This window comes from Paramacrobiotus metropolitanus, unplaced genomic scaffold (assembly GCF_019649055.1).
Source record: "Paramacrobiotus metropolitanus isolate TYO unplaced genomic scaffold, Prichtersi_v1.0 Parri_scaffold0000070, whole genome shotgun sequence".
Taxonomy (NCBI): Eukaryota; Metazoa; Tardigrada; class Eutardigrada; order Parachela; family Macrobiotidae; genus Paramacrobiotus; species Paramacrobiotus metropolitanus.
The window spans coordinates 405,510-423,865 of record NW_026570290.1 but is presented as its reverse complement, the minus strand read 5'-3'; the positions used below and the strand labels follow the sequence as shown (position 1 = coordinate 423,865).

Sequence of the window (18,356 nt, the reverse complement as noted above, 5' to 3'; positions counted from 1 at the left end):
ACTACATAACACCTAATTTATTATGGCAGCACATTCCAGAACATGCATAAATAGAGTTCACGTAGTATCAGTTCAAAGCGAAAAAATAATTACAGAAAGACCATACTCGTATTAAGGGTTAGTGAAGGATGTGGACTCATGGAAATGGTCAATTCTGTCCGCTGACTTTGAATCTACTCAATTCTTACAACTACATTTTACAAAGCCGCTCCTGGGGTAGTGCATGACTGCCTGCCCATATTCCATTAGGCACCGACGAGCAATTTGAGAAATAATTGCAGACAACCCATACCAAATATCTGGAACCAAATAAAAGATGCCGCCACATAGGTTTAAAATTAAAGGATAGTTATGAAACGTAAAGTGCTGCGGTAGTTTCATTTGCTTGTACTCTTTTAAACGCTTGTCTCTATTTTCAGTCTGCAAATGACTTTCTTTATTAAAACCCGTTTGGCAATTTACGTATTTACCAAAAGTCTTAAAAATCCTGCATTGCATCCTCAAATTTCGCAGAGAAATGTACCTTTTTCTGTCTTACCTGATTTCAGAAATTTAATGAATTCTCCCTTCGTAGCTCTGGACGATCAGCTCGAAACCGACTGCAACCAAACCAGTACAACCAACGATAAGGTAATTGCATCCACGCCGCCAACTGAATCGCCGTACCGCACTGACAATATAACACAAGACGCCGCAGCTACCCCTCGTCAGAATTCTGATATAATTTAATGGTAGCTTTTGAATTACATGTAGATATTAGAGGCCATGTAATAATTCTTACATTTATACCAAAATGACCGATTTCGATATGAGTAATAGATGTAAAATATATTTATTCAGGTAGATCACAGCGAGCTTGTTTTAAAGCACACCGGCGATGCCATTAGCAATACAGCACGATCCTTTACACGTTCATCACGCAAAAACTAATACTGTAGTCCATGAATAAAAACGCTTCTAGCAAATCAGCATAAAATCGTTAAAAAGATAGCATGCAGCAGTCAGCAGTAAATTCTGAATGTCGACATCCATGCCTTCTACGGCGAATCCGCATTTTGGAAACAACGCAAAAGGGCAGTCGCACATCCATCCTGCAAAACAATTAATTAGCGCATTTAAAGCACTATTAGATTCGACATTTTTGGTGTACGTTCCGCTGCGCTCAAGTGACATGAAAGAATTTTTCTGCACTTTGAAAAATTAGTTCTGTGTAGCAGTGTAGCATGCATGATGACATGAATTGTAGTGAAGTTGCTCGTCAACAGAATTAGAATTAGTCTTCCAAACGACTATGCGGAGAAAAACCAGTAATCATTAATCATCAAAATAACTATCAAAATTAAAAACATTAGTTTTTTCAGAGCTTTTAAGAAACTTTTCTTTATTTTCATGTTCTTTCAAGTTAAAACTGACAAACTGCTAACAACAAACCTATATTGGTTTTGAAATTTTGTTTTTTGTTAATTAAAATAAAATAAATGTCATTTTACCGCCATAGGCAATTAAAATGGTTATTTGCCATAAAATTCAAAACTAAATTTCAAGGACGCTTGCATGTCGACATGCACTAATGCAAAATCAAGATTTTTGCTGAAAGTTCGTTTTAAAGAAGTTTAAATACTTTATTATGTTATTGACAGTAGATTTAGCCACGATCTTTTTTTGTACAGTAAACTCATTTTAAATAAAACCGTTAGTGAAATGCCCGTCTTTTACGGTCAGTTATCACGCACGGACCTGCTATCTTACTGCATGTCTTCATGCATATTGTTCCCGTTGAGCAACACCTTCCACCGACCTGTAAACAAAAAAATTGACTCAAGATTGGAATACTAGTAAATTTTTTGTTAGTCTAGTGTTTTACACCTGAGGCTGACAATGATGGTCTCACCGTAAGATCAGCAGAAACTTCCTTGGGTCTTGTTAACTTCACAGCCGAGATCGTGTTCTTGCGTGCACTGTCAAAGACGCGCTGCGCCTGGCAGCTCTGCAGAATAAACACTATCATGGCTCACAACTTCACGTTAATGATACAAATGGATCTGGCTGTCGACAGCCATATAACAAAAAACTTGAGCTGGTTAAGCAGAATCATAATTATTAAAAAGCAAAACTTTCAGAAAGTTAAAAATGTGGTTTTTGAAGTTACTTTTCAGAAGCAAGGGCGGCACAACGGCGCTGAACGTGAACGTGCTGTGAATGCTGAAGTAACAAGCTCAACCAATCAGAGGAGGCATAACAGCAGCTTTTAATGACTAAGCTTTGCAGCAAAAGTTTAACTGCCGACGCTCGTGCACTTGCACGCTAATTATTTTGTAAACAACTGCCTTTCTTATCAGTGTTTATCAGTGTTTAAAAGAATTGCAACTATACAAATATTGCTGCAATTTTTAGTAATTTATGTCGGTCGACCGACACTTTTGTTTTTGCACAGAAGCTATAATTCCCGTTATTGATTGCACAGCAGGGTTGTTATGTTGAGACATTTTGTGCCAAACGACCAGCAGAGCTTCCGTTTTGATATATTAACCTGTTAATGTAACTAATATTTTATAACAATACAGAAAAAACTAACAACATAAAAATTTTTGGCTTTTACAAAAGTTTTGCCTTTGTCGACCAGAGGATGTACGAGTAATTACGATAAAAATTTGTGCTGATATAAAACCTGGTTTCTAACCGGCTGCCCAAATCTTGCCGTGGATATATGTTGTGAGAGGCTACCGATATAATATAGTATTTCGATATAATTCAGAAAATACTTTTTGACGTGGGTACGCCGCCATGCAACGCGATACCGGCAACATGTGGCGATCTAAGACGTGCAGTCCCGACATGCCTAACGACTGTAAAGGGCCTTTTGGGGAGAACTTCCTACTGCTCACCTGCCGCGGTTCCAGACTGGACCAACCGAAAATGATCGAGGTCGCGATGAACATAAGCCGAATCAGTCCACGCCGACCTGTGGCCATCCATTTCGAACGCGTGGAGAGTATGAGCGGACCCACACCGGACGTCCTCAAATCCGAGGTCATCGAGCCATTCCGTAACCAAGTTATCGAAATCAAAATGCGAGGCCGTACTGGCTACACGGACAAAATTACCGGCAACGTGTACGAAGTGGGAATGCTACCGAATCTGTATCGCTTCGGTATCTTTCACTGTATGGGTCTAAAACTGCAGAAAAAAGATTTCTCCCGAATGCCGCAAGTCAAAATGATTTACATCGAATTGTCCAGCATTGAAGACATGGAGCCATATACTTTCACCGATTTAAAGCATCTGCAGCTTCTGGTGCTGGAGTCAGGCGCATACACCGGCATTAGTCAAGTGGAAACATACCGCAGCATCGGCCGTCCCGACAGAGCCCCGCTGCAGGACAACGATGTGGAAAGGGTGCGAAAGCTGCACTGTGACTGCAAATATGCCTGGTTTCGTAATTTCCTGACGAAGAATCCTTCCCTCATTGCCAGTAAGCAACCAGGTGAAGCGTATGCCGTGGGAGCCTACAAATCACCATGGATATTCATTCAAAACGCTTTGATACCGGATGTCCTTAGTGTCGATTGCACTCGTCCCCTCGTTATAGACAACATCCGCCGCAGCAACGGTTCCCTGTATTCCTATAATTCACCCTGCTTCAATTTAAAGTGTTAAAAAATGCGTAAAACTACATGTAGTTGATGGACTGTTTGCTTGGGGATGGATGTTCTTTTTTGTTTTTGCATTAACATTTTTGCATAGTGAGTTTCGTCTGTGCTGCTTCCGTTGCTGTTGCACTTCTTCAGTTTAATCTACCACCGCTGTAGCGTAACTGGTAAGGCTTTATTATTAAAATCACACTGGTCAGCTAGACAGGGAAACGACAATTAAAATTATTATACATAGTAAATTAGTAATACAACATAGTGACAGCCACAGGAACTTTAATATCTGTACGAGAACATGTTAAACAGGTTGCTAACCAATAATTACCGTGACCTTTGTACGTACATTCACTACTTTACATAATATTATAATTATTATACTACAACTACAAATTAATATTAATGGTATTTTCTACACAATGCAATTTACGCTGCTACTCGATATCTTTAACTAACTGTAAGATGGTTCACTCTGATGCTAAGCTGATTTTGTAAAGTAGTTTTGTAGTATACGTACTCGTAGGTGACGAATAAAATCGCCTTTCATTCCACCGCAACTACAGACGAGACACGATTACTAATACCGTGGATGAAGCCGAAACAATTAAATGGACATCAGCGCATAAAGAACTGCGGTAAACACATACTGTGGTCGTTCTTAAGATTGTTTGGATCTGTTCTTTTTTGGATCTGTTTGTTCTTAAGATTGTATAATTTTTAACAACTGTCACACACAACTGTACTGGCAGGTAACAGATAATGCACCTTTCATCAACGTGCAGTTACGTGCAAGAAGTGCAATAATTATTATCTTGTGTAAAAAGACTACTCCCGTCTCATACCATTAAAGGCCTAAATAAATTATTAGTTTTATATCGTTTAGAATTGTCGGCATTATCGAATTTATCCTTTCATGGTTAGAAGTTGTCGGCATGGGAAACACTTCGTTTCGTTGCGTCTCATGAGAAGTTTCTTGTAATTCTTCAAAGAAGTTCAAGTACGTTTTTGCAATTATTTTTATGCACTAAGAAAAAGGTGAAAACATTGAAACAAATTTGTATCCTGCAACAGAAAGAAAATTCAATCAACAAGATTGTGACTTTGTGTGGAACATCTCAAAGCGCGTGATCAAAGGTGAAATGGACTGCCTGGGAACGGATTTTGCTTTTTCATAACGTTGCTATCTGATTTTTATGTAAGACACTTTAATTTCACTGTGAACCTGTGAAAAGCCTTCCCGTAAACCGTCCAACCAAGAACAGCATATCCAATTACACCGCAGCAAAAAATTTAATATCATTTCAGCTAAAGTGATAGTACTCTTTTGAAGCGCATACGGAGTAACAACATTCTGATCGGCTCAAAGATTAAGCTGGCGACCAACGCTGAACAATCTGATACTAGTTAACAACCGGTGCCTTGGAGTTATATCGTGGAACACAATATAATCACAGGGAAATTAATTTTAAAATTCAGTTGCAGCAATTTCGCGGTAGGCAACAGTATCAGTGTTTTCTATCCCGCGTTAAAACTGTGCGTAACTTTGCTCCTTGACCGGCCGCAGAATGTTGCAGAAGTGGCTGTTGCTTATATTTACAGCGGCTGTGATTACAACGCCCTTGCTCGGTAAGCGAAATTTGCAATGTTGATGATTCTGTCCTTCTACAAAATTGAGAATTTTCTGAGTTCGGAGGCGTCCTTTGTTTCCTACCCTAGTTGTTTCCTGCTCATGGTTAGTATGCTGTGCACGTATAATTTCACACCAACGTCAGGCAAGTGCAAAATTGTTTTGTAGCTCTGGACGATCAGCTCGAGACTGACTGCAACCAACCAAGTGCAACGGACGACAAGACAGCTGCGTCCACGCCGCAAACGGAATCGCCGTACCGTCTCGACAATATAACCCGGGAAGAATGTCGCAGCTACGCCGCCATGCGACGCGATACCGGCAACATGTGGCGGTCCATGTCGTGCACTCCTGACATGCCTGGTAATTGTGATGGGAATTTCGGAGAAAACTTTTTGTTGCTCACCTGTCGCGGCTCCGGACTAGACCGACCGGAAATGATCGAAGTCGCTACGAATATCAGCCGAATCAGTCCACGCCGACCCGTGGCCATTCATTTCGAACGCGTTGAGACTTTCAGTGGACCCACACCGGACATTCTCAAATCCGACGTTATCGAGCCATTCCGTAACCAAGTTATCGAAATCAAAATGAGAGGCTGTACGGGCTACACGGATAGAATTACCGGTAACGTGTACGAAGTGGGAATGCTACCGAACCTGTACCGCTTCGGTATCTTTCACTGTATGGGTCTAAAACTACAAAAGAAAGATTTCTCCCGCATGCCGCAAGTAAAAATGATCTACATCGAACTGTCCAGCATAGAAGACATGGAGCCGTACACTTTCACCGATTTAAAGCACCTGCAACTACTTGTGCTGGAGTCGGGCGCATACACTGGCATTGGTCAAGTGGAAACCTACCGGGCCATCGGCCGTCCCGACAGAGCCCCGCTGCAGGACAGCGATGTGGAAAGGGTGCGAAAGCTGCACTGTGACTGCAAATATGCCTGGTTTCGTAATTTCCTAAGGAAGAATCCCTCTCTCATTGCCAGCAAGCAACCAGGTGAAGTGTACGCCGTCGGAGCTTACAAATCGCCCTGGATATTCATCCAGGGGGCATCATCTCCTGATGTCCTTAGTGTTGATTGCGCTCGGCCACTTGTGAAGGACAATATCCGCCCCAAGAACGGCTCCCAGTATTCTTATAACACTCAGTGCTACAATCTAAAGTGCTAAATAATTCAAACGTTTTCTGTGTTAGGCAGTGGATGCTCTTTGCATAGCGCTCTGGGATACTAGGTTTGTTTGGTGCTACTTTTGCTTATTGCTTTTTGCTGCTCTCTTAATCAAATAACCTCCTATCCCATTAACAATGTTAGCTTATTAAACAAACAGGTTAGTAAATACTAAATAGCTTGCGAGTGAAAACTGACACGCCACAGAATCTTAGATACAGTACGAAACATGCAAACAACTCAACCCATTAAAATGCTGTCAGTATTAATAGTCACAACACAGTAAAATAGTCGCAGTGCGTCTTAAGCCACAGTCAAACTGACGAGTACAGGTTATTGTCAGTAATGATGACGTATTGAAGCTGTACTGACGTACGGGAGACGCATTGACGTATTGATTTGACGGCATAAGGTGACATTCGAAATGCTCGGAATGGCCCTTCTTCTCTCCGGTCTGCATGATCAGAATGACGTAACTGATAAGAAGCCCAAACATCTGCAAAAATCCCAGATTGCTGAAATATTAACTGCACCCGACGCAGACCACTCTTCAATTTACTGCATTTCGCATCTAATAATCTTTTGAAATCGTGTTAAACAATTTCAATAAATACCGTCCCAACAAAGGCTCTGTCGACGCGAACCATCCCGCACACTGTGAAATTACACCGGTTTATTTGTTATTTGGTACAATCGTTGAAACAGCACATTTCTCCTCGAGGGACTTTGTTCTTGTTGCAGCAAGCGCCGAACTGGATATGTCATGTCAGCCTGAAGAGGGAACGCTTACGCTTCCTCTATCACATGAAACTGCGCTAAAGAAAAGTACTGTAATCCCACCTGTTCGCGGACATACAACCTGCCGCACGTAACACCAGCTCCCATAAAGGCCTCCATTAAAATTATTGTGATAGCACTTTCTAACGGCACAGATCCCGCGTGTCTGTACGTAGCGTTGATAAACCACATAATCCAAATTTCAAATTTTAAAATGAATTTCAAAAATTTTAAAATTCATTTTAAAATTAGAAAAAAATCGTGGAAGTCTGGATCGGTGTAAAAACGATCTTCATGGCCATGTGCATTTACCTTCGCCGAAATCCCAATGATCCCAAATCCCTAGAACAGCATTAAAGTTAAGATCATATTGCAATAGACCAGCGACGGAAACCAGCAGATGACGACACACAGAGTAAGCAAGGTCGCTGCTACAAACGGTCGCGATCGACCTTTTCCGTTGGTGAGGAGGCGCTCTGCGAGCTCGAGCTTCGTTAGTTGATGGGTTTTTTCGGGGCGCAGCATCTGATGATACGGATCGTAATGTGGCTCGCTTCTTCATATTTATTTGTTGAATTACCCAACTTCGTGGGAGGGCATGTAAGTAAACATTGTGATACTGTAATGATGTGAAATCGGTTGCTCTTCAGCAATGCTCTCTACGTGGCCATTGAAGGCCCGTTAAAAATCGTGATCATGCCGTATTCATACTGGCCGATTGGCGTTTCGGCATGCAGATTGCACATCTACTTCATCCAGATTGTCGCGCGCGCCGGCATAACCGTACATGCTTATTTGTTTATTAGCCTGACGCGTGCGTCGGCAAATTTTTGGCCGATATACTTTCGCGACCGTCACTCCATGGCGGTCGCAGCGGGTGTTTGTGTGTCCATGGTCTTCTGCGTTCATGTTATTCTCTTACCGGGAGAGATCCTGGATGCCGTGTACTACCGTATTCCCGGGGAAAAAGGTCGTTGGTAGGACGACCAGGCCCAAATACTGTATCCGCTCGCACATCTTGAACCACAGAGTTTGTGTACGGGAAAAACACACATTCAATATACACACTCTAACCGGGCAAAATGCACGACTACGAAATATTGCTCATTTGGTTTCAAGATGAACAGTTCTTCTTGTGAATTTGTCCAATGAACCAAGACTTTTCATTTAAATACTGTAGCAGTTCACTCTGGAAAAAAAGGTTCCGCAGCTGAAAGCTCGAATTGTTCTGTGGTTCATCGCCATCAAGAATGTTGACGCTGAACGTACCCATCCCCCTCCAGGGGTACCCCAAAAACCACAACAAATCAGTTTGTAACTCGTGCATACGGCAAAGCTGTATGTTAATGGCTGCTATTGAGCATAAACATGATTAAAATTGTTAGAGCTCTAATTTTTTTTTAATATTCAAGAAGTTCTCCAGACCAGATGTTGCAAAGACATCAGAAATTTATCAAATCGAGAATCGCGCGTTTGGCCCGGTTAGAGTGTGTATATTGAATGCGCGTTTTTCCCGTACACAAACTCTGTGGTTCAAGATGTGCGAGCGAATACAGTAACCTGGTCCATCGTCAGTTCCATTGTAATTTCACGACATGCAAAATATTCATTCTTGCTTGTTATTCGTTTTTGCTTTGCCACATTCCACATTCTTTTGAGAGAAGACTGGGGTTGGCTTCAGCAAGGACGACGGAGTCAATTGCCCGGTGACGCATGTTCCGGTGCTAGTGTCTTCATCTAGTGCTCAAATAAATCTTAATAATTACGCATCGTCGCTGTTGTTGCCGTAGTCCGCATTAAAGCCAATAAATTGACAGGCTGGGGTATATGTAAGCTGCCCTGTTTATGACAATATAACAGAAAAATGGAGTTGTTAAATAAATACAATAAAAGAAGCCAAATACAACATAAAAAACCTTCGGAAAATAGCAAATCGCCGATATTTCTGCGCCCGGACATTCGGGGCGCAAAGCTAAATTCTATGCGCCCGGTTTGTCGGGGCGCATAGCAGTTACCTTTTATTTAATAGATACCGGAAACCCGGAAATCCTAAAAGCAGTGGATAAACCTGATGCTGAAACTGCTTGGAAATTTATTAAAATGGTTCAGTTTGTGTGTAATGTTGACTCGCGCGGCACAAATCGCAATAACTGCCTATTTCGCAGCGAAGCCAACGAGCTATTTTCTGCAAAAAGCTGCTCATTAAAAATAGTAGAAGTATATCCCCCAATCTTTTAAAGCGAAATCACAATAGTATGTATAGAACTTGCAGAAAAGTGAACATTCGCACGAAGCCGACGCACGAAAATTGTATAAAAAAATGGAAATTATTAGGAATTTCTTGTAAAAAGCGTATAACTCGAGTATCGTTTACTGATAATCGATAGCAGAAATGATTCTTGAATCATTTGACCTTTGGGTCTACCACTCTTTTGGTATAACACTCGCACAGCTGCGTGTTTAATTTACGCTGCATTTCATGGTCCATCGCGCAGACACTGCTAAGCAAAGCCTTTGGGTTTGCGCAAATCTGGTTCAAGACGGCACATTCACCACTGAAATGATTTACCTAATTTATCGTTTCTGTGTTTTAACCTAAAAGCCAGCCAGTGTGTATAGAGGAAGCCGGTGCTGGCGCATAAGAAGCCTACTAAGTAATATGTGTGGCCACCATTGTCATGGAAACTAAAGGTACAGCCGAGCTTTTGCTGAAATGAAAGCTTAAGCATTTTCACTACTGTATCCAGTACTTTGACCATTACCTTCCACCAAGTACGCTTCGCACTAGTTACAAGTGCTTAGTACCAAACTGGCGTACAAGATGAGTGAACCAAAAAAAGTTTTGAAACTAATAAACCTACGTGCAAACTGGAGAATACGTAAATAATAGGCGTAAATAATATATACGCTAAACGGCCATCACGAGATACTGTGTACTACGTTGGTTCAATGAAATGCTGTTTTTTCGTCTTATTCCGATAGAGGTTCGTCATCATTCTAACAATTCTTTTCAGTACAAAACGTGCGAGATTGGTACAAAAGCTCCTCAATAAAATAATAATTAGTTTTGATTCACCTCAAACAATTTTATGTGCATTATGCACATTGCCGTCAGGCGCGCTGCTTCAACCTTACAAAGCAGTTTTTGTACTTCTAGAAGAGGAAAGCGGGCCCAGATTACTATTTGAATCATTATCTGATTTTACTTCTATTGTGGAATTTATTGGACAAATTAACAAAATAAAAAAAGCGGTGATGAAGAAACCCCCGGCCCCCAAGGGGGCCATTCATATTTCAGGAAGGGTAAAAAAAAATTAAATTACGATTACCGCGATATTTCGTTCGCGTGGTTTCTCGACGACGGAACCCTAGGCGGCAAGCCAGCGGATGTAGCGCATGCCTTCGACCAGGTTACCGCAAGAGCACGCGCTATTGGCCTAGTGGTAAACGAAGCAAAGTGCGAGCTTTATGTTTCCGGGGGAACGGAAAAAGCACGGAGTGACATCATTGCAGACTTTTTGCAGAAATACCCGAAACTTCGCATCCTTGCAAACGCTGATTTTATGCTGTTAGGAGCACCGGTTCTAGACGAAGCCATGGGGTCAACAGTTGCCGAGAAATCCTCCACCCTGAAGATAGCATGCGAGCGTTTGGCACTCTTACCACGACATCATGCTCTTTTTCTCCTAAAAAGCTGTCTAGGAGCTCCCAAAATTGTCTACATGCTCCGTTGCTGCAATGCCTGGAAACAACCGCAACAGTTGTACCAACTGGACGAAGTTATGCGCAGCTGCTTTCAGTCCCTGTGCAATGTACGTACCAACCACGACGACTTCCCATGCTGGCGGCAGGCGACACTACCAGTGAGCAGAGGTGGCATAGGCATTCGTCGAGCGGAGGAATTAGCACTCCCAGCCTATTTGGCATCGATTCACTCCGCGTCCGATTTAATGTCTAAGCTGCTACCTGATCACCCCCCCGTTAACACTTCCGCTGCCTTGGAATTGTGGAAAACGAACGCGCGCCTCACTGATCTTCCTGAGCCTAACTTTAGGAAGTTACAACGGTCCTGGGACTTACCGCTGTGTAATGCATCACTATCGACTCTCTTGGACGTTTTCCGCCATGACGAAGTAAACAGGGCTCGACTCCTGGGTCAGTCGACACCAGAAGCCGGTTTATGGCTGAATGCCTTGCCCTCGGCGCATATCGGTAACCTTCTCGATGATGAAACTGTAATGATATCGGTCGGGCTGAGACTGGGAGTTGCAATCTGTGAGCCTCATCTTTGCGCTAAATGCAACAAACCGGTCGACGTGTACGGCCACCACGGCTTGTCCTGCTCTTTTTCGGCCGGAAGACATGCTCGCCACGGTGGCTTAAACAGTATTGTGTGTAGAGCGTTGGTATCAGCTGGCATCCCCGCCAAAGCGGAACCACGGGGAACTTCCCACACGTCAAACAGACGTCCAGATGGTTGCACCACCTTCGCCTGGAAACGCGGTATGTGCTTGGCATGGGACGTGACATGTGTGGACACTGTCGCTATGTCACATCTGCGAACAACTTCAACGACAGCAGGATCCGCTGCCGCACAAGCGGAAGAGAAGAAAGTGCGATTTTATTTGTATCTGGAGGGTAGATATATCTTCGCACCGCTGGCTTTCGAAACACTTGGTCCATGGGGAAAGTCAGCTACCCGTTTAGTGAAAGAAATCGCCAAGCGGCTTCAGCAGCACACGGGAGAGCCACGCTCGCACGAATTTCTCCGCCAGCGAATGTCACTGGAAATTCAGCGAGGAAACGCCGCTTCCGTGCTTGGAACAATGGAAGGAGCGGCGTCATTAAACGAAATTTTGTTTTTATGATTAACTGTTTATAACTGTGATGTTACCGCGTTTCAATGAAATAAAGATCTCTCCTTTCGTTATTGTTACGGAAATTCCATTTCCAAGCAATACCATTACAAAGTATTGCAATTCCAATAAAAACGGTTGCCCCGAGACACTTCGATGAATTAAACTGTTGTCTGTGCAACAGTTGGTACGCCATCAGACAGATTCATCACACATTTTAATTCTCATTCGTAACAACACGATCGGCAATACTGTTGGACAACAAGAACCATTCTTCACTTTCCTGATCATTCAAATGACGATCCGAACTAACTAAAATTGACGACCGACTATCAAGAAGACGTGAAACTGAAGGTGTCGAAAGAAACAAAGCAAAAAGCTACAGATTCTGCAGTGCATACATCAACCATCTAAAACTCTGTACAGAAGACAATTCAAGAGAAACGTTATATCTGTAGACTCTGTACAGATCGAGGTAAGCTACTATAAATCTCAATACTAAATCAACGAAAAAACTGTTGCAGATATTATAAAATAAAATAAGCGCAACTGGAAGTGCGTTTGTAACATAAAAGCAAAATCAGTAAAAGAAATACCGTCACATCTCGGGTGGAACAAACTAAACCCGCTTCGCTCTTTCACCTGTGCGGCGATCCGCATTTTTCCGCCCATTCACTGGATTCACCGTGGTGTGGTAGCGCTTGTTGGTGCGTTTCACTAATTCCCGCGCACGCTCTCCGTCCGCAATCAAGGCAGTCGGACAAATGAAGTCGACCTCCTTGTAAAAGCGCCTACAATGATAGAAAACTTTGAGACCAGAACAATTACGCAAATTTGAGTCACGAGTGACACTTGCACATTTACGTTTGAGTTAAAGATGCAGCACAAAAAACGCAGTAATAAAAGTATGAAAGTGCTTACCGCTTGCCCGTCTCCAGTGAGGAAGAATACGCGTATCGGACTTTATAACCCAAAGCGCCGTTCTTGTCCGGTGTTTGATGGACGATTTGGCCGGTATAATAGTACTTCGGATGGCCTTTCACCGGCTTCGCTAGGAAATGGACGATTTGTCCTAAAATTGTTTTAGCACGAATAATGTACACATCTGCGTTGTAGAGCAATTCACGAATTCCAACACCAACCTTTCTCGTATCTTTTGGCTGGCTGGTTACCGGTAATCCGGCGAGGGCGCGGCTTACGCGGCGGTTTGGGGTTTGTCGCGGACGAATCAGCGTTGCTGTTGGCCTTCTTGGTTCGGCGGCCACGTGTCTCAACTGGTGTAGACGGAGTAATATGGCGTTCGACGACTGCTTGTCCCGATTGCTGAAGATCCGCCATAGCGGCCGTCATGGCCATGGTCACCACTTCGCGAGTTAACGATGTTTCTCCGTTCGCTCTGATCAAAGTGGATCCGACCGACGCGTCAGTCTTGACTTCCATCTCTTCTCCTTGAAATACGTTGAGGTGGAACGATGCAGCGCCATCTGCAGACTCACTGTGCGACGGTCCTGTAGTACGGTAATCGAAATCAACGAAACTCTTGTCCAGGTTACGTCCGTCGCTGGCATTCTCCCTGTCTGTGTACTCCACACTAAAATGGCTGTCCTCCAAGGAAATAGTGAACGACGGCATGGACAACTGCATGGGTGCTTCATCGCTATCCGCCATGTCGGAGCTGGAGGATTCCTCAGACGGATCCAGAGAATTCGACTTCTCGTTATGACCCTCTTCTTCCTCACTGTATGACGGCGATCCTTCGTTGTCGTCACTGAACGATAATTTCGATCGGTTTCCCATCGAGAACTCATTGACGTCCATTGCAGAATGGGAAGATCTGTCATCCGACACGCTCTGTGCAGAATGGAAAGAGTCGTCATCCGATGCAGAGCTATACAACTTCTCCATGAAGTCGTCGACTGAAGAAAACGACCGAAAAGAGGAAGAATTCATAGCTTTTTATTAAAATACTTAAAAACAAACAAACAGTCAAAACAAACAGTTCTAAAAAGCGAACAAATCAAACGCAAACAGATTTCGAAACAGAAATGAAACGAAAATCGGACGACAAAAACCTTCGCTTTTCGCAGCATAAACACGAATGATTAAAATGAAAAAAGTAGCTGCTCGCTTGTTTCAGTGTTAAAATCAAATGCTATGCGTAGAAGCAATCAGTTAACTTTAGCGACTGGCCGGCTTTCCGTGGAGTGCGCCTATTGGTCAGTATTCAGTTGTGGTGTATAAGTTTTCAGTGCGGCCGCTCCGCCTGTTTTAGGGTCCGAGGGCAAAGCTGTCATCATTTTACTTTTTAATAGCTAAAATTTTTATAGCTGGTATTTGATATGACCGCAGGTTTTGCTTCATCCGGAAGCCGTACCCAATTAATTAGCACCGTTTTAGCCGATAGGCTAAGTTAAACCACCACACCCGTGGTTTCTGAGATGGTATTAAGTTTTCCATGTTCCGTTTTTAAGATGCTTCCTTGCGTGTTATTTCAGCATAATTCCCGGTTCGATCCAAATTCAAAACGAAAAGATCGCTAATGCCAAATTTTTTATGACGCTACGATCAACAGTGTTAGCGCCATCGCAAACGCTTTTATAAAAAGATTTCTTTCCACGTGAAAAATTTGAAACACCGAAGTCCTTCATGCGAGCCCAATGCTAAATTTTTAAAGCATAGGCTTTATTTAGTTACAGCAAATAAACCGTTCGCCCCCGCTGATAAGTAAGGAGGCCCAACAGTTATACAGATAGCGCCAGAAAATGGATAATATATGTATGTTCAACAAATATGTTCGTGTTGTTATTTTTGCGCGGGAATTTGCCCTTGGCAGCAAACGGAAACCGGAAAACAGTGCCACCATACTCCGTATTCGCTACTCTAGACTGCTGGTATCCATGCTGGGAATATGTACCCAAATTACCGTACTTGTGATGTACAATACCTATACATACTCATACTTTAATTAAAACGAACGAACCGACAATCCCGTTAACTCTTGTCGTTGGTTTAGCTCTCTACAGTAAGGTACGGCCGGGTATCCTGGAAAAACTACACCGACATGTAAAGGATGTGCCACTTGTGGCGCTCACGATAAACTACTACGCAATCTTGGTATATTGTTTTTGGCAATATGATTTTGGTCCTGTGGTTCTACATCGTGGCACTCCGTTTACGGGATGCTCGAGGACGAAATGAAATCATTTTCGGTACGGAATTTTCGTCGCTATACGGTATCTGTCTGCAGCTTTCCTGGAAACCGTACTGGCTCTGACATTGTCACTGTCGTTTGCCATCATTTCGATGACCTCAAGATCAGCCTACAAGCAGATCGAACGCACGGAACACTACCGGGCATACAAAACCAAGAAGATCGATTACAAAGTCTTTTTAGGGCGAATTACGTAGAAACTGTCGTCAGGAACATCTGGCATTGTCGAAGCTCGTCAGGCAGCTGGGTAATGTGTACGCCCCGTCCAATCTGGTCGCTTTGGTGCTAGAAATAGCTGGAGTGCTGCTCTTCGTCGGGATACTCATCGTTGTAACTCCGTCTAAAATTGGATAGATCGCTTCGAAGAGATTGTTCTTTCGGCGAAGGTCAACGCTGCTTGCGGTGCCGATGCCCAAACAGCCTACACCGAATTAACTGCCCACGTTCGCAATATGTTTCAATGCCAGGGTCAATAGCGAAAAAAACTTTATACAAAGTACATGTGACATATGTACCTCTACACAAGCATACTTGTGACATATGTACCTCTACACAAGCATACTTCACACACAAGCATACGAGGAGAAAGCTAATATCTTCGGTAGCGCAGTCAAAATCCCGAGTCATTTCGAACACTTGGCCCATGCACATTTGACTTTGAGAAAGCTAATATCTTCGGTAGCGCAGTCAAAATCCCGAGTCATTTCGAACACTTGGCCCATGCACATTTGACTTTAACAGCCAACCGAAGAAGGCTGTCAATCCTATTAACTTGACCGTCCGCCGTGGATAGGTGCGCCAATCAACACCGTTCTAGCTAAACGGAGACTGGCAACCTCCTACGGTTGACTGTTTAGTCAAATCGTGCATGCGCACAGTCAGGGCCACAGTGTTCGAAGAGTCTCAGGAATTTGAACGCGCTACCGAAGATATTAGCTTTCTCCTCGTACAAGAAGTATGCATGTCTGCCCGAACGTATTCAAGCTGTTTTAAACACGACAAAATTGGCGGATACTGTTTTTACGCTTTCCTGATTTGTCTTCTTACCATCAATTCGCGTTTGTAAAGGTTAATGTAGGAACCACTGTATCAACTTTGTTGTTCGGCCGGTACTGCATGACCCAGTGAATTCGCAATGACTAGACAAACAAACAAAAACGTCAGTGCCTGCGCCCCTCGCCAAGAACAAAGGGACTGGCGGTTGAGAAAAATTCGAAGAATTTAATCTAAACTTCGTCAAAGTTTTTCAGAAATAAGAACTGAATCTACTGGTCGAAAGGTACCGCGAAAGGCAAGAATAAAATCAGAGCGATATTAATAAACAAAGGCGGCTACCCGTTACTGGTTCGAATTAATCTTGTCACCGAGTAATCTGTATTTTGGTTTATAATTTTCATATAATATTCCACATGCGGCCACAAAGATTTATCGTTGGAATTTACTGAAATACGAATGATTGAATCCCAATAACAACAGCACATCAATGTCAGACACAAGAAGAAAAGCATTTCGCTAGCGAGATTGTAGTGTTTGGTTTGGCATATGGTGGTGCCGCGCTGGTGTGATATCTCCATCGGCATTCAGCACCGCTCATTAGCCCACACGCTGACAACGGCGCGGTATCGCAATGGGAGCATGTATTACACGATGGCAATATGAGCGAACTGGAGCAACATCCCAATCTGGCGGAAAGAAGCCAGTTCAAAGGTCATGGCAGATAACCTGATTCGGGGAACGCCTTGCGGTCTAGACTCTAGAGACAGTTGTATGTGCCAAGGTTGGCAGGCGGCAGCTACTGGCATTTGAGTGCACAGTTCTTTCGTATCTATCTGTCGTTCTATCTTAGCGTTCTCTTGAATCTCGCTGACAATTGTAAGAAAATGGGAATGAACGAGAATTAACCGGTGAATACCGGTAACCACTACGCGTAATACGGCTACCATGCATTACGTCGGACGTAAGGACAGTGACAGAGTAAATTCAACAAAAACGATCAAGTATTTTACAACCGGGCAGAATATCCCAGACAAAACGGCTTTGCTTAATACTGATATGGCATATGTACTCGTACAATGTACTAATTAGTGAGCATTGAAAATATTGTATTTACCTACGAAAAACAACGGCATACGGTACTGGTAAAACGTTGCGGTTGCACAAAGTGCAAAGTTGTCAAAAGCAAAATTCGGGTAGCAGATGTTACCTGACTTCCACCTTTGACAAATTTGCTGTGCAGAGAGCCATATCTTTGAACGGCAATATCATCGCCGGTGGATTACCTGCTTGTTGCAGTGATGATTATCGATGTAAATCACAGGACAAGACAGGAAGCACGAGATACAAATATTTAATTGATTGTATAATTTGTTTATAATACGGTAGTAACGGTAGCTTAAGGCTTACTTGCATCTAGCCCCAAGTGAAGTGAATAGTACTAGAATATTCGGATGTTGAAAAAATATCCACGGAGATCGCTGCAATTTGAGCACCTATTTGCTCAAACTGCACAGCTATGCACATCCACAAAAACAACACTGCCGGCATTCACAGGCGACAGACGGTTGCTGCGTATGGGAAAGACGCGCTCTTGATGTGAAGTGAATAGTTGATGTTGTGTTGAGTCCTGGTCCGACTAAGGTATAATCACTTGTATGCCGTAACCGATCCCGCCGATGTCTAACCGCTTTTCTGATAGACTAAAAACAGACTGCCCAAGGGCTTGTTCAGTCATGATTTACACCAGTCACCCTTTCTCTATTATCAATAGCAGTAATTTTTACACAGCCGCTGATTCATTTATGTCGCATTTTAGTTTTACGAACTAGACAAAGACCTCCACGCGTAAGCCTGCAGAAACATATTTGGCTGCATATTTAATATGACAATATCTCTTGTTGTTGAACCGGCTCTTGAACAATGTCAAAACACCAAAAGTGTTGGCATAAATTTTGTGTGCATTACTCGTACCGAAGATTCACATATTCTCGAAACTGCTGTCGCCACATTTATTTGCAAATGTCACACATTAATGACAACAATCATCAGATGACATGGTTAATTA

General features: G+C 43.0%; 2 protein-coding genes and 1 long non-coding RNA gene across 3 annotated transcripts; 1 reads left to right on the top strand and 2 right to left on the bottom strand.

Moving 5' to 3' along the window:
* Positions 1–835: 835 nt before the first annotated feature.
* LOC129594712 (uncharacterized) lies at positions 836–2,066 on the bottom strand. Its single transcript, XM_055491487.1, has 3 exons — positions 1,892–2,066; positions 1,738–1,798; positions 836–1,091 (listed from the first exon to the last, which is right to left on the bottom strand). The coding sequence occupies exons 1-3, from the start codon at positions 2,006–2,008 to the stop codon at positions 958–960; spliced, it is 312 nt and encodes a 103-aa protein (XP_055347462.1). The 5' UTR covers positions 2,009–2,066; the 3' UTR covers positions 836–957.
* A 2,962-nt stretch (positions 2,067–5,028) lies between these two features.
* LOC129594653 (uncharacterized) lies at positions 5,029–6,635 on the top strand. The gene is made up of 2 exons (XM_055491415.1): positions 5,029–5,273; positions 5,443–6,635. The coding sequence occupies exons 1-2, from the start codon at positions 5,213–5,215 to the stop codon at positions 6,450–6,452; spliced, it is 1,071 nt and encodes a 356-aa protein (XP_055347390.1). The 5' UTR covers positions 5,029–5,212; the 3' UTR covers positions 6,453–6,635.
* Positions 6,552–7,953, bottom strand: LOC129594654 (uncharacterized). Its single transcript, XR_008691219.1, has 3 exons — positions 7,641–7,953; positions 7,541–7,570; positions 6,552–6,947 (listed from the first exon to the last, which is right to left on the bottom strand). It is a non-coding gene; the product is annotated as an uncharacterized LOC129594654 (long non-coding RNA).
* Positions 7,954–18,356: the final 10,403 nt, after the last annotated feature.